The sequence below is a fragment of the Schistocerca cancellata genome, chromosome 4, assembly GCF_023864275.1.
Source record: "Schistocerca cancellata isolate TAMUIC-IGC-003103 chromosome 4, iqSchCanc2.1, whole genome shotgun sequence".
Classification (NCBI taxonomy): Eukaryota; Metazoa; Arthropoda; class Insecta; order Orthoptera; family Acrididae; genus Schistocerca; species Schistocerca cancellata.
Genome location: NC_064629.1, coordinates 618,537,744 through 618,553,904, shown reverse-complemented (window position 1 = coordinate 618,553,904; position 16,161 = coordinate 618,537,744). Strand labels below are relative to the sequence as shown.

General features: G+C 43.1%; 1 protein-coding gene across 3 annotated transcripts in view; it reads left to right on the top strand.

Moving 5' to 3' along the window:
* LOC126183412 (zinc finger protein 277) overlaps positions 1-16,161 on the top strand; it is a 141,478-nt gene that overhangs the window by 60,538 nt on the left and 64,779 nt on the right. For all 3 annotated transcript variants that reach the window (XR_007536748.1, XM_049925361.1, XM_049925362.1), the window contains exons 5-6: positions 13,150-13,312; positions 13,424-13,654. Coding sequence is in view for 2 of the 3 variants with exons in the window: in XM_049925361.1 (XP_049781318.1) it covers positions 13,150-13,312; positions 13,424-13,654 (394 nt within the window). In the remaining variant the exon portion in view is untranslated. The remainder of the gene's footprint in view (positions 1-13,149; positions 13,313-13,423; positions 13,655-16,161) is intronic.

Sequence of the window (16,161 nt, the reverse complement as noted above, 5' to 3'; positions counted from 1 at the left end):
GAGCTATCCCAGAACACACATGACATTGAATGAAAATATGCAAAATTTGTCAACTTACTGATTTGTCTCTCCCCAACATTTGCAATTAATTTGAAGTGCCAATGTGGCTGTACTAATTTGTTTCAGCCTGTGGTATGTAACACATAATGATCTATGCATGTACAACAGTTTCCACTGACAAGTACAGGTAAACATTCTAGTAAAAAATTTTTACACTGGTGTGCGAGTGCCTACACACACACACACACACACACACACACACACACACACACACACTCACACTCACGCTCACTCACTCTTATTTCTGCACTATATGGTGGGCAAACAGTGTCAATGCTTTGTTTCTCAGCAGGTGGACGAGGTGATGGGTGACAATTGGCATGGAGGGAGGCAGCTGGTTTGCCGGCTAGGAATGTGGGAGGGAAGAGTGGCAGGTATATGGTCTAGGCATGTAATACATGATTCTGCCAGTGAGGAGTGGCACGCACTGAAGGCCACATGCAGATGTGAATTGGGATGGGGTGACAGGCTGGAGGAAGGGGAAACTATTGGGTGGAGGGTGCACCAATTCAGAAAAATATCCCTTTCCCTGGTTGAAACCCAGTTCCACATCCTGTTCCTTAAATGCAGTCTAAACCATGTAATCCGCTGCTGCCATCCCCCCCTCCCCTCCCCTCCCCAGTGCCCTAGCAGTAAAAGTATCTTCCTCTGGATCCCACCTCCACTTTTGCATGACCTTCACCTTTTCGGATTCAGCCAGTCCCTATCCTTCATAAACCTAGTACTGCAAGAACGCCTCACCAGGGCACTGGCATCCCAGAATCACCTTTACTCCCTCCACAAGGTATTATTACTGTGCAGTCCTTACTAAATACACATCATCTTTGAAACAGAAACCATTGCACTCCAATTCTTGGAAAAACATTCCAGACACCATCTTCATAAATTGTCCAATTTATTGACATCCTACTGTCACCTTGGGGCACCACTATCCATCAATATTCATCCTACTCTCAGTGAACTCTCCCGTCAACCCCTCGTAGCACCCATACCCTACCTATCTTACCTCATGAATTTATCACATCCCCCAAAACTTCCTCCCAACACCCAACCAAACAGAAAACATTGTTGTTAATCTTTCCACCAAAAACCTCAATCCCACAGAAGTTTCAGTCCTCGTCAAAGGCCTCACCTTTAACCCTACACCCATGTTTAACCATGTCTGACTTGTCATAGACCTACTCTCTTGCTCCAAATCCCACTTTGTTTCCATAAATTCTTCCAACCAAAGCCAACTTAATCCCAACATTGAAACCACCTTCAAACCATGACCCTCCTTCTCTCCCAGCTAACCACCTTCTGATCACCTCCCAAGAATTTCTTACCTCCAACTTGGTCTCACCATCCTTCCCCAGGTCCCTTCCTAAAAACACTAACATTTCAACAGAAGAAAGGACAGCTATATACAACCTGAAAACAGATCCAGACCTAATCATCCTGCTCTCAGACAAAAGTTCCACCACTGTCACAATGAGTTGCAGTCACAGCCTGACAGAAGGCCTCCATCAACTGTCTGGCTACTCCACCTACAAGCTCTGCCAGAGTGATCCTGTCCCAGAAGTCCAACATAAACTCCAGTCCCTAATGAAGTCCATAGGCCCTTCCCAGAACCTTTTCCCCAAGTCCATCTCATCTTCACCACATCAACATCCCACACACACACACACACACACACACACCTCCTGTGTGCTCCCCGAAGTCCACAAACCCTATAATCATGGATACCAAATTGTAATTGGCCATTGTGCTCCCACTGAAAGAATTTCCACTGTTTTTGACTAACATCTACAACCAATTGGCCAAAACCTAGCCTCCCCCATCAGACACTAACCACTTCTTCGCCTACTTTCAACCATCCTCACCCCCTTTATATCCCAGATTCAAACTCATCACTTGTGATGTCACCTCCCTAAACACTAACATCCGTTATGCCTGTGGCCTTGCCACTCTGACACTACCTGTCCCATTGTCCTTCAGATTCAAAACCGACCACTTCATTCCTTTTATACATTACCTGCTATATCCTGTCTGACAACTACTTTTCCTAGGAAGGGAGAGTTTGCAAACAAATCTGCTGCACAGCCATGGGCACCCACATTGCACCTTTCTTTGCCAACCTGTTGATGGGCCATTTAGAAGAAGCCTTCCTAGCCTCCCAAAACTCCCAACCCCTAGTCTCGTTCAAATTCATCGATGATATCTCCGTGATCTGGACTCAGGCCCAATACACCCTATCCACATTCCTTCACAACCTCAACACCATTTATTCCAACCACTTAACCTGCTCCTCTACCCAACATGCAACATTCCTGGACATTGACCTCCAGCTCTTTGATGACTCCATCCACCCTTGCCCACATTAAACCAACCGAACTATCAACAGTACCTGCATTTCGGCAGCTGCTGTCCTTCCCACACAAAAAAATGCCTGCCGTACAGCCTTGCCAGTCATGGACAACATATCTGCAGTGACAAGAACACCCTTGCCCAGTGTGCTGAAGGTCTGAAGATGATATTCATAGACAGACAATACCATCAAATCTAGTCCATAAACAGATTACGTGTACCATATCCTCACACATCTTAACCCTCCCATCACCCCCAAGAATCTGCTACAAACGAGTGCCCCCTTTGTCACCCATTGTCACCCTGGACTGGAACAACTGAACCACATCTTTCTCTAGGTCATTGATGATCTTACATCCTGCCCTGAAATGAGGGACAACCTACCCAAGATCTTCCCACCTCTCTTAAAGTTGTGTTCGATCACCCACCCAACCTACAAAACATCCCAGTCCATCCATATTCCACTCTCACTCCAAAATCCTCCCCACAGGGTTCATATCCCTGTGACAGACCAAAGTGCAAGACCTGCCCAGTCCAGCACATCCTACTCCAGTCATGTCAAAGGTTTATCCTACCTCGTCAGAGGCTGTACCACCTGCGAAAGCAGCCATTTCATTTACCAACTCTGCTGTAAACACTGCATAGTTTTTTATGTCAATATGACCATGAACTAGCTGTCCACCAGGATGAATGGTCACTGCCAAGCTCCTACCAAGAACAAAGTTGACCACCTGATGGCACAACATGCAGCTGAGCACAAAATGCCCAGTTTCAATGGGCTTCACAACCTGAGCCTTCTGGATCCTTCCCTCTACCACCAATTTCTCTGAACTACACATATGGGATTTATCCCTACAACACATCCTCCAGTACCACAATCGTCCTGGTGTCAATCTCAGATAACCCATTGTCCTCGCACCCTCGATCTAACAGTTCCCTCTTTCTCCATCCTGTCACTACCCCATGAGTTTGAGGCTTAGAATAGGCCCGAAGTATTCCTACCTGTCGTAAGAGGTGACTAAAACAAGTCTCCTACTTTTTGGGCTTCTGTATTACTGTGTCCTTTTAGACTTTGACTTCCACATTTCCAAAAATTTTTCAGAAGTGCAAGCCATTTGGGAAGGACGCCTTATGTGGTGCATCATATATCTGTCATGCACTAAGACCTTCTGCACCTATTGTTGTTCTGCAACTCCACCCATAATCGAGCCTTTGGGCAAGGCAGGATAGCCAGTCCGTCGTGGTGGTGGGGTTTGTTTGTCAGGTACTCTATTTTTTGTAGCCCCCTGACAACACAAGGATTGCAGTGCTGATGCAAATTTCCCACGTATGCCAAGGAATAGATGCCCATCTTTTTGGGACATCAGAACTCTTTGCAACGGCCATCGCAACAGGTGGCCTTCGCTGTGGCTGGGTGGTGCCCATGGGGAGAGCATCTGATCGGAGTGGGTGGCATAAGGACGGATGACTGACACTTAGGCAGGCTAAGTCATCTTTTGTTGGTGGCTGAATGGTCCCAGTAGTCTCTAAGAAGGGAAGGCTAGAGTTCAGTGCTCAGAAGTGTGATCCCAAATTGTTCCCCTCACTACCTACACCGTGAGAGGAACGTGGGTCTGCAGAAAAAAGAACACCACATTTGCCTTAGTACTTAGTCTACAGCAGAACAAGTGGGGACTCATTTTTGGCTACAAAGCCTCTATTTTTTGTTGAAATCCTAAAGGAATAAGTTTGGGGAAGTGGCTGTGTCTCAAAAATGAGAAATGGGCCAGCCCCGGTCCAGACAACACCTCCAGCCCAGTCACAGGTGTTGTTTGCTTGTGACAAGCTGCATGATATTCCTGTTTCAGTCACTCCCCATAAAAGCCTAAACATTGTCCAGGGGATTATCTTCCGTCAAGACCTCCTGTTGCAGTCCGACGATGAGCTACGTGCCAATTTAGAACAACTGGGTGTTCACTTCGTCCAGTGCACCTGTAGGGTACTGAAAGATAATAGGTTTGCTACCGGTGCCTTCATCTTGGCTTTTGAGGGTGATTCGTTTCCTGAAAAGGTCAAAATGGTGGTATACCATTGTGATGTAAACCCATACACCCCTCCCCTTATGTCGTGCTTTAGTGCTGGAAATTTAGGCACATGTCTTTCTGGTGCAATTCCAGCACTGTAGACATCCATTGCGTCTGAATACTCCATGTTCTCCTCCTCCCAACTGTGTCAACTATGGAGACCACCACTCCCCCTGCTCGTTGGACTGCACTGTTCTTCAAAAGGAGAGGAAAATTATAGAATACAATTACCAAGAGGCTTAAAAGAAGTATGACAGGCTGCACTCTGTTTGACTGGTTTCCACCTATGCCGCAGGCAAAGACGACATCGCCCCTGCTGTCAATGGTAGTCCCTTCTTCTATCCCTCCTACAGTGGACCCTCAGGGCCTCCCAATTATATCTCCCCACCCTCCATTTGGTGGCTGGGGGCTCCTCTTCTTCTGTAGCCTCTAAAGCAGCTACTTTGGGAGCAGTGCCCCACCAAACAGCAGGGGCACTGGTCCCCACCTCCCAGCTGGAGAAGCAACAGCCGCCTCCGGCTCCTCTCGCACGGAAGGGGTCCTTTGGAACTCTCCCTTCTATGGTCTCCACCTATACAGAAGTGGACACCAGCCAGTGGCTGAAGGAACCATGAGCTTCTGGTCAAATGACTTCACTCTCTTCATCTGCACCTGAAGCCACTTCAGGGTAGCCCTCCCAGCAAGCCCCTAAAGAGCACTGAGAGGGCAAACCGATGAAGAAAAAAATGGTTTAGAAGCAAGAAACTCCAGTTGCCTCCACACCACCAATCCCTGTAATTTTCACGTCTGAGGATGAGGTGGAGATTCTAGCATCCCCTGAGGACCTAGACCTCGCAGACACCTCAGCTGTAATGAAAATGAATACAATCACTCAACCAGTGGCAGCAGGTGACCCCTGAGGTGTAACCAGCTTCCTTGGCCCATTCATGCCCTCTCAGACTACAGAAAGCATCGTCCTCCAGTGGAATTGCAGTGGTCTCCCCCCCCCCCTCCACCCCCCTCCACCCCCCCCCCCCCCTCCCTCCTGGCTGTGTTACGATAACTCTTAAGCATTACACGTGCTTTTTGCATTGCCTTTCAGGAAACCTGTTTTCCAGCAATGCAGACCCTCGCCCTTTGTGGCTGCCAGGAGTATTACAAAAATCATAATGACTGTAACAGGATGTCGGGTAGAATATGTATATATGTCCTTACCTATAGTGAATGTGTGCCCTTTCAAATCCTTTAGGAACTGTGGCTGTCAGGGTGAAGGCAATGTAGGAAATTACCACCTGCCATATCTACCGTCCTCCAGGTGAAGTACCACAGCATGCATTGGCTGCACTAATTTCTCAACTCACTCCACCTTTTCTACTTCTGGGTGATTTTAATGTCCATAACCTTTCGTGGTGTGGATCAAGATTACTGGCCATGGTAAAGAGGTTGAGAATCTACTAACTCAGCTCGACTTTTTTGCCTCCTAAATACAGGTGCCCCCACTCATTTCAGTGTGGCACATGGCACATACTCAGCCACTGATCTCTCAATTTGCAGTCTGGACCTTCTACTGTCTATCCACTGGAGAGCTCATAATGACTTGTGTGGTAGTGACCATTTACCGTTCTTCCTGTCCCTCTCCCGGTGTCACTCAGCTGGATATTTGCCCAGGTGGACTTGTATTAAGGGTGACTGAGATGCTTTCACGTCTGCTACCACTGTTGGATCTCCATTGCTAGATAACATTGATGTGGTGATCCTGATCCACGGTGTTACTACAACCGTTGTTTATGCAGCTGAGTTGGCAGTCCCTTGTTTCTCAGGTCACCCCTGGTGGAAATAGCTGCAGCCATAATGGAGTGTAGATGGGCCCTAAAATGTCATAAGTGGCACCCATCAGTGGAATACCTCATTGCCTTCAGATCGTTCTGTGACAGGGTCTGTCAGCTAACCAAAAGATGGAAGCAGGAGTATTGGGAATGGTTTGTCTCCACCATTGGAACACAAACCTATCTTTCTCAGGTTTGGGCTAAGCTCAGACACCTTTACAGATGTCAGACCCCTGCAGGTATACCTGGGATTTCCACACATGAAGCTGTATATACTGACCCAGGTGCAATCGCAGTATGTTTTGCTGAGCATTATGCTTGAACCTCTGCATCTGAGAATTACAACCCTACCTTTCATCCCCTAAAACAGCGGGTGGAATAACGACACCTATCTTTTACTACACACCACCCTGAGCCGTATAATGCCCTTCCAGATTGTCCTGACACAACCCCTGGGCCAGACTGCATCCATCCCCAAATCATCAAACATCTGTCAGCGGATTACCAGTGCCACCTCTCTCCTCTCCGTCTTCAACCACATCTGGAGCAAAGGTCAATTCCTGTCACAGTGGCAAGAAAATATCATCATTCCAGTGTCAAAACCCAGTAAGAACTCACTCAATTAGCCTCACCAACATTCTGTGCAAGCTGCTCGAATATATGGTGAGCTGGCAGTTTTCAGCAAGGTTGCTCTACTACTGGATGGCCTTTTCCTGCCGTCACCACCATTTTGCCATCATTTTTGACCTGACGAAAGCTTATGACACCACTTGGTGACACCACATCCTTGCTACATTGCACGAGTGGGGTCTACGGGGCCCAATCTCGATTTTTATACAGAACTTTTTGTCGCTCTGCACCTTCAGAGTTCCAGTCAATGCTTCACACTGTTCCCCCCATATCCAAGAGAATGGGGTCCCGCAGGGTTCTCTACTGAGCGTCCCATTCTTTTTAGTGGCCATTAATGGTCTCACAGCAGCTGTGGGGTCCTCAGTATCACCCTTCTTATATGCTGATGACTTTTGTATTTCCTTTTTGCTCATCTACTATTGATGTAGCTGAACATAACCAGCAAGAAGCTGTATGAAAGGCACAGTCGTGGGCCCTCACTCACGACTGCGGCTTTCACGTGTAATTTTCACGTCTGAGGATGAGGTGGAGATTCTAGCATCCCCTGAGGACCTAGACCTCGCAGACACCTCAGCTGTAATGAAAATGAATACAATCACTCAACCAGTGGCAGCAGGTGACCCCTGAGGTGTAACCAGCTTCCTTGGCCCATTCATGCCCTCTCAGACTACAGAAAGCATCGTCCTCCAGTGGAATTGCAGTGGTCTCCCCCCCCCCCCCTCCACCCCCCTCCACCCCCCCCCTCCCTCCTGGCTGTGTTACGATAACTCTTAAGCATTACACGTGCTTTTTGCATTGCCTTTCAGGAAACCTGTTTTCCAGCAATGCAGACCCTCGCCCTTTGTGGCTGCCAGGAGTATTACAAAAATCATAATGACTGTAACAGGATGTCGGGTAGAATATGTATATATGTCCTTACCTATAGTGAATGTGTGCCCTTTCAAATCCTTTAGGAACTGTGGCTGTCAGGGTGAAGGCAATGTAGGAAATTACCACCTGCCATATCTACCGTCCTCCAGGTGAAGTACCACAGCATGCATTGGCTGCACTAATTTCTCAACTCACTCCACCTTTTCTACTTCTGGGTGATTTTAATGTCCATAACCTTTCGTGGTGTGGATCAAGATTACTGGCCATGGTAAAGAGGTTGAGAATCTACTAACTCAGCTCGACTTTTTTGCCTCCTAAATACAGGTGCCCCCACTCATTTCAGTGTGGCACATGGCACATACTCAGCCACTGATCTCTCAATTTGCAGTCTGGACCTTCTACTGTCTATCCACTGGAGAGCTCATAATGACTTGTGTGGTAGTGACCATTTACCGTTCTTCCTGTCCCTCTCCCGGTGTCACTCAGCTGGATATTTGCCCAGGTGGACTTGTATTAAGGGTGACTGAGATGCTTTCACGTCTGCTACCACTGTTGGATCTCCATTGCTAGATAACATTGATGTGGTGATCCTGATCCACGGTGTTACTACAACCGTTGTTTATGCAGCTGAGTTGGCAGTCCCTTGTTTCTCAGGTCACCCCTGGTGGAAATAGCTGCAGCCATAATGGAGTGTAGATGGGCCCTAAAATGTCATAAGTGGCACCCATCAGTGGAATACCTCATTGCCTTCAGATCGTTCTGTGACAGGGTCTGTCAGCTAACCAAAAGATGGAAGCAGGAGTATTGGGAATGGTTTGTCTCCACCATTGGAACACAAACCTATCTTTCTCAGGTTTGGGCTAAGCTCAGACACCTTTACAGATGTCAGACCCCTGCAGGTATACCTGGGATTTCCACACATGAAGCTGTATATACTGACCCAGGTGCAATCGCAGTATGTTTTGCTGAGCATTATGCTTGAACCTCTGCATCTGAGAATTACAACCCTACCTTTCATCCCCTAAAACAGCGGGTGGAATAACGACACCTATCTTTTACTACACACCACCCTGAGCCGTATAATGCCCTTCCAGATTGTCCTGACACAACCCCTGGGCCAGACTGCATCCATCCCCAAATCATCAAACATCTGTCAGCGGATTACCAGTGCCACCTCTCTCCTCTCCGTCTTCAACCACATCTGGAGCAAAGGTCAATTCCTGTCACAGTGGCAAGAAAATATCATCATTCCAGTGTCAAAACCCAGTAAGAACTCACTCAATTAGCCTCACCAACATTCTGTGCAAGCTGCTCGAATATATGGTGAGCTGGCAGTTTTCAGCAAGGTTGCTCTACTACTGGATGGCCTTTTCCTGCCGTCACCACCATTTTGCCATCATTTTTGACCTGACGAAAGCTTATGACACCACTTGGTGACACCACATCCTTGCTACATTGCACGAGTGGGGTCTACGGGGCCCAATCTCGATTTTTATACAGAACTTTTTGTCGCTCTGCACCTTCAGAGTTCCAGTCAATGCTTCACACTGTTCCCCCCATATCCAAGAGAATGGGGTCCCGCAGGGTTCTCTACTGAGCGTCCCATTCTTTTTAGTGGCCATTAATGGTCTCACAGCAGCTGTGGGGTCCTCAGTATCACCCTTCTTATATGCTGATGACTTTTGTATTTCCTTTTTGCTCATCTACTATTGATGTAGCTGAACATAACCAGCAAGAAGCTGTATGAAAGGCACAGTCGTGGGCCCTCACTCACGACTGCGGCTTTCACAGCAGAGCTGGTAGGTACCTCTCATACTCTTGAGCATATCTGTTCCTGTGCTGGGGAGTCTTTCCTCATTTGTAGCGACTCCTTGAGCATCTTACAAGCTCTTGAGCAGTAGTTTTTTCCTTGCCACACTTTGGTAATGGCCATCCAAGAGTCCGTTTACATCCTCAAACAACTTGGACGGTCGTTGGTCTTCGTATGGACCTTGGGACATGTCAGAATCCCATGAAATGAAATGAACTTGCTGAAAGGCTAGCTAAAGAGGCTACTCATAAACCAGGTCTTGAGATCAGCAAACTGGAATCTGATCTTCGATTGGTATTACGCCGCAAAGGTTTTGGGCTCTGGAATACAGAATGGCACTTCCTGACTTTGCCGAACGAGTTATGTATGGTGAAGGAGATAACAAATGTTTGGAGGTCCTACATGCAAACCTCTAGCAAGGACTCCATTGTCATTTGCTAGCTCAGCATCAGCCATATGCGGTTGACTTATGGTCACTTCCTATGTTGCAAGGACCAACCTCAGTGTCACTGTGGTTCACACTTGACAGTGTTCCAAATCTTGTTGGACTGTCCGAATTTAGACCCCCTAATGCAGACTTTTAACCTTCCTGACGCACTACCTGCTGTGTTAGGTGACAACGCCTCAATGCCTGATCTTGTTTTAAGGTTTATTCAAGAGGGGGGTTTTATCACTCAATCTAAGGGTGGGTATCTGGCCTTCTCTTCCAGGCCTTCACCCTACCTGCCTTCTAACTCTTACTTACCCTCTCTGGTGCTTTCTATTCTACTTGGTTTTCATTTTTTCACCATCTGTGTTTCTCTTGCCTTGTGATTTTAGGCTGGGGATTTTAGTTTGTTGCAAAGTGTCTGGCTCATCCTTTTTTATTCTTATGAGCAGCAAGCCCAGGAAGTCTGCTATATTGGTTTAACACCTTCTACTGCTTTTTCCTTATAGTTAATATTTTCAGTTTTGGTTTGCTACTTTCATTTTCTCCTCCAATGCGGATACACACTTAGTTTTACACATTTTATTCCTTCTCTACATACTCATAAAACACTATATACTATCAATAACATGGTGTAACAAATAGTTGTTTCCTGAAATACAGATACTGATGATGATAGGCAAAGGCCCAAAACTAGTCTGATAAAATAAACTACCATCAAAAATCAGCTTACATCAAAATGCATAATTATTAATATGGCATATGTCTGTGTGCACACATGCCAGTGAAATTCATCATTAATAACCCCCACCCAGTTTGAAAATAGTAGTGAGGTCCTGTGTAGCCACAAGATTTTTTGACTCTGTGAGGAATGGGATAAAATGTCTGAATGGCAGAAAAGAAAATTTTAACCATAACTACTTTTATTGAACATTTCCTTCTGTTACCAATAGGCCAAGGAGGGAGGGGAACAGTGTGTGCATGCTTGTCATTAAGCATATTCAAGTTAACTTCATTTGTGTGTGTGTGTTTGTGTTTTTTTTTTTTTTGGCTGATATTTCTGTTCAGTGCTACCATCTTTACAGACATACAGTATGTTATAAGAAAATGTGTCCCACTCTTATCTTTTCGTTTCTATTTGGAGCAGTCACTCAGTGTCATTGCCACTACTGTTCTGAAATTTCTCAGTATTCTCATACCAAGAATTGCTGCTATACATCACGTTAAATGAGCACTTCTGTAACCACCACCCTGCTCAACCAGCTGAACTGCCAGTTACTCATAGTGAAGTGGTAAGACACTGTATTTGCATTTGGAAGGACTGTGGTTCAAATCCTTGTTTCACCATCCAGATTAGGTTTTCTGTGGTTACTCAAAAGTGTTTATGGCAAGTTCCAAGGTGTTCCTTTGAAAAAGTCACAGATGATTTCTTTTCCCATCCTTTCCCAATATGAGCATGTGCTCCATCACTAATGACATTGACATTGATGGGACATTAAACTCTAAACTTCATTCCTTTTTTTTTCCTGATGAGCATCTGCCTGAATAGTGGATAAAATCAAGCATTTCCTTGCTTACTGTCTAACTTGGGTTATTGATTCCTAAAGATTGATCAATTAATTGTTCAAATCAATAATGCTAGTCTTTTATGTCTTCTAATTGGAAATATTTGATACACAAATCTGTGAAATTGTAAGATGCAATATGCCACTTTGAACAACAGAACTGAACAGAGGGAGATGCATAACCTCTTCAATCACATAGGGGATTATCGACACTCTGTGTTCAGATAAGCAGTTAAGTCACCAACTGGACAGTTTTGAATACATTGGCAATTAACTGAGTTGTTTAATGGCTATGTCAGTTAAGAGATATGAATAAGTCTGTCATACATGAAATAGCTAGACTGTCCAGATGTCAAAATGAATTCACAAAAATAGGTACTTACCATACTTATGAGCTTAAAGTGTCATATATCAATGTGATATTTGAAATACTTCCTCATTCTTCATGTTGTTAAGGTTATTAAGGATGTAAGAAAACCAGAGATTACTTTCATTCAGTATCCAGTTAAAGCATCAGCACTTGAAAAGCAAACAGTATGGTAGCACAATGGAAGGCACTTCACATGCAAAGCAACAATATAAATACTATCATACTGCCAGCAGAGGCAATACAGTGGTCACATTGTGTGCTTTCATATACTATGGAAAATTAAAACTTTGCTGGAAGATCCACCATACAAGGAACTTGCCCAGTATCTGGTCTCACCTGCTATGTAGAAGAAAATTGGTTCTCTGCAAAACTCAGACTTGCCTAACAATAGGATTAAACAACTACACAAGGAAGGAATTGCCTCATGTCCAAAAGTAAACACTGTTAGCTCGCCATCTAGGCAAGTATCTGATGAAATCACTTAAAACTTTAGTAAGACAATATGTCCATCATATTAAGAAGTCATACATGTTCATAAGATTGCTGGGCAAGGACAATCTGTTGGTGAGCTTTGATGTGATGTCATCATTCAGCCACCTGCTTCTGAAAGATTTGCATTACAGAGAGATCATTCTGAGCCCCAGATGGTGAGAGTTTTTCAACATGCACCGTGTCTAATCAGTGATGGCCTAGAAAACAACCACAGAGGTTATTACCTGAGATCTGCTTTGGACTATTACTGGCTATGACAATTAACTTTGCAAGGACTTAGGTGTGGGCTCTTTCTTCCCACTCCCTCTTTCTATCTAGTATGCCCTCTCTCCAGCACTGCCTATACAGAGATAACTCAGCTACTTCGTCATAAGTTGATAATAGTGACTCTCATCAAAATGTCACACTGTTTTGCAAAGCTTACTTGGCACTAAACATAATTATTGAGTCAGGATTAGTTCTGCATAGTGAGAATCGTTGCATTACCTTTTCGGTGAGTCAACTCTCAGTGTTTCTGTAAGCTATCTTTCAAAGAAAAATTCAGAAATGCAGTAGAAAATAAGGAAATAAAATTATGTCTCCTTTTACAATTTCTTCTAATATGAATATCAAACTTCTTACTACTTCAGGAACATAAGAATGGAGTGCTGCATGTTACATACTAATGCTTTCTCTTTGATGGACTGTTATGATAAATTTATCTCCTTACAGGTTGCAGTGCTTGTATTGTGAAAAGTATTTTAAAAAACGTGAATCATTAAAGGAGCATATGCGCAAAAAGCAACACAAAAGCATAAACCCAGACAATAAGTGTTATGACAAATTTTACGTTGTAAATTACTTGGAACTTGGCAGGAATTGGCGCGACATACAGGTGAATATTGAATTTGTTTTTGTTATTGACATTACTACGTAACATTTACTGGCTTTACTGATTTGTGAAATCAAAAGTTTTGTTAATATGTTATCATTCTCACATTTACAGGCAGAAAAAGATTCCTCCAGTAGTTACAGTGAGAGTGACAGTGAAGAAGAAAAAATAGAAACTGAAAAGATGGCTTCTGGAATGCCATTTGATGCAACTGGTACTGTTACATGCCTGTTTTGCAATGAAATAAGTGCATCATTTGAAGATGCCTTAGAACATATGGATTCAGCTCATGAATTTGATTACAGTCAGATTGTTGAAGACAACCACTTATCATTTTATGAACAGGTTTGCATTTATTTATTTGTTGTTGTGGTACTGTTGTAGGTGTGTGTGTGTGTGTGTGTGTGTGTGTGTGTGTGTGTGTGCGCGCGCGCGCACCATGTGTAAAGTTGAATTACTGTGATTTATTGTTTAATTGTATGTGATGAAATTTTTGGTGTTCCTGAGAGTTGTAAACTTGCTCACAAATGTAGAATATAATGGTGGTGATATGTTGATGTTTTGGCCATTATGAACTTGTGGGCATGTGGTAGAGGTATGAATATATACATGATTTTACTACTGTATCTGTTATTTGTGGCTGAATGCATATTTTAAATTTTTGTGAAGAACAATTGTAATGCACCAAACTAGCTGACATATAAATTTCATAAATGCAAACTGGATCTCACTGGTATGTTGTGTCTAATTCCATTATTTTAGTTGAGCCACTCATCTTTAGGTGCTTTTAGGGATGAAATAAGGTTTCTTTCATCCAAAATGAATATTTCACTTTGCTGTGAGGCATGTGCTATTTTGAAACATCCTTGTTGATTAAACATTGTGCCAAACCAGGACTTGAGCTTGAAACTCAACTGAACATCCTGGCATGACTGACGACTTCACTTTGAAGCTTCACTTTCACCTGATCTTCTCTACTTTCCAAACTTCGCATAAGCTCTCCTGCATACCTTGCTGGACAAATGTGCAAGCTCAATATTTGCCTTTAGATCTTAGAATTCTTAATTGTATTAAATGTATTTTCCGACATTAATGTGAGATAACCATAACCACCCACTATTTGGAGCTGTCTTAAATATTGTAGCAATAAATATACACAAGTTTTTAGAGGAGTTTGTCATGAAAGAAAGTATTATTGCCCTTTATACTCTGTAGCAATGGAGGTTAGGGTGGAAAGAAATGCCAGTATAAAATTTAAATTTAAAATTTAAAAGAAATGTTGACAGAAAAACCTCTAAAATTAAATAATACTTAAATAAAAAAATAAAAAAATGCAAAACTGAAAATTAAAAAACAATATGTATTGTTGCTTTAAGTTTAATATAAGTAGTAATATTTTTATTCAAGCATTGTTGTGTTGGGAGGCAATTAAGCAAATTTAGAAAAGCAGCTAACAGCAGCTATCCTTTCTAGAACTGCATACTTTCATTACTGCTGGATTATACATTAAGTGTCCTCAATGTATCCAAAGAACCTGCCCCTTAGGGTCAAAACTGTGATTGAACTCGTGTTCCGCAAGACGCAAACTGTGTGGCGGGGGGGACTAAATTCAATAATTCAATAAAAATTACAATTGGTGCTTTTCATGTTGCAAATGAATTTTAAGGTTTCGGAAGGGTTGGTCAATGGTAACATTGTTGTTATTAAAAGATTGGAATGAGTGGATCCCACAGAGATCAATTAGAAGAAGGGCAACACCTGAAAAAGGTATTTGTAGAATTTGATGACAAATCAATTTTAGGAAGTTCTAAAGACGAAAGTGAATGTATACCAATACAGCCACAAAGTCTGATGTTTCAGGGTCTTGGAGAGTTTGGCAGCACTGAAAGAATAGTGTTTCCATAATTTTAATTTGGGCTGTTACTGTCCCTAAGTTGCATGGGACGTCTGTAGAAAATGGTGTCATTTATTTAGGCAAAAGTACTTGTGCAACAGACCAACCTTATGTAGCCTTAAGTCATGTAAAAATCTTGCAAGGTGTTGCTATTTGTGAACATAATCACAGAAAGTTGTTGAATAACATTCATGGCAGATAGACTTCAGCAGAACTGGAAAGACTGACAAACAGTACTTCCGTACTTTAATTTTGTGCTAAGCGTCGTACTTTATTACTTAAAAATATTTTTGCGTTAAAATACTTTGCAGGTCTCACTTGTAACTGAAATGCATTAAACACTATAGTTATGTTTTACCATTGTCACTTACTTGATTTATGTGCTTCTTTTTTTAGTTCAGACATATATTCATTGACACTGTTTCAGTATATATTTAGCTAATTTAGGCAACATAAGCAGTAAGTAATGGTGATAATTCTAAATAAAGCCAGAAGAAAGTAGGCTGATGTTGTGCTCCCTTGCTGGAGGCTGTCTAAACCATTACAGCAAAATCATTTGATTTAGTACTGAGTCGTAGACCTCAAAAAGAACTACAGAAAATTCTGTGAGAGGTTATATTTATCTTTTACAGTTGACTCACAGTCACCCCCCTCCTGCTATGTAGTTGCTGAAATGAGTGACTTCAAAAGACAAAACTCATCATTGTTGGTTAACTGTAAAAGATAAACATATGTTTTTGTGGACACTTATTTAGGTCTTTTTGAGCTCTACTACAGGGTGGTGCATGAAATGTGTTACCATTTTGTTTTTGAATATAAACTTTATTGTCAATACAATCTGAAAGGAACATATACTACAATGAAGAGCCGTCCATGGAGATTTGTTCTAACTCAGCACATGCACAATATGTCCACCAATTCGTTTCCTAACTTCCTTCAAATGAACACTGAAGTTAAT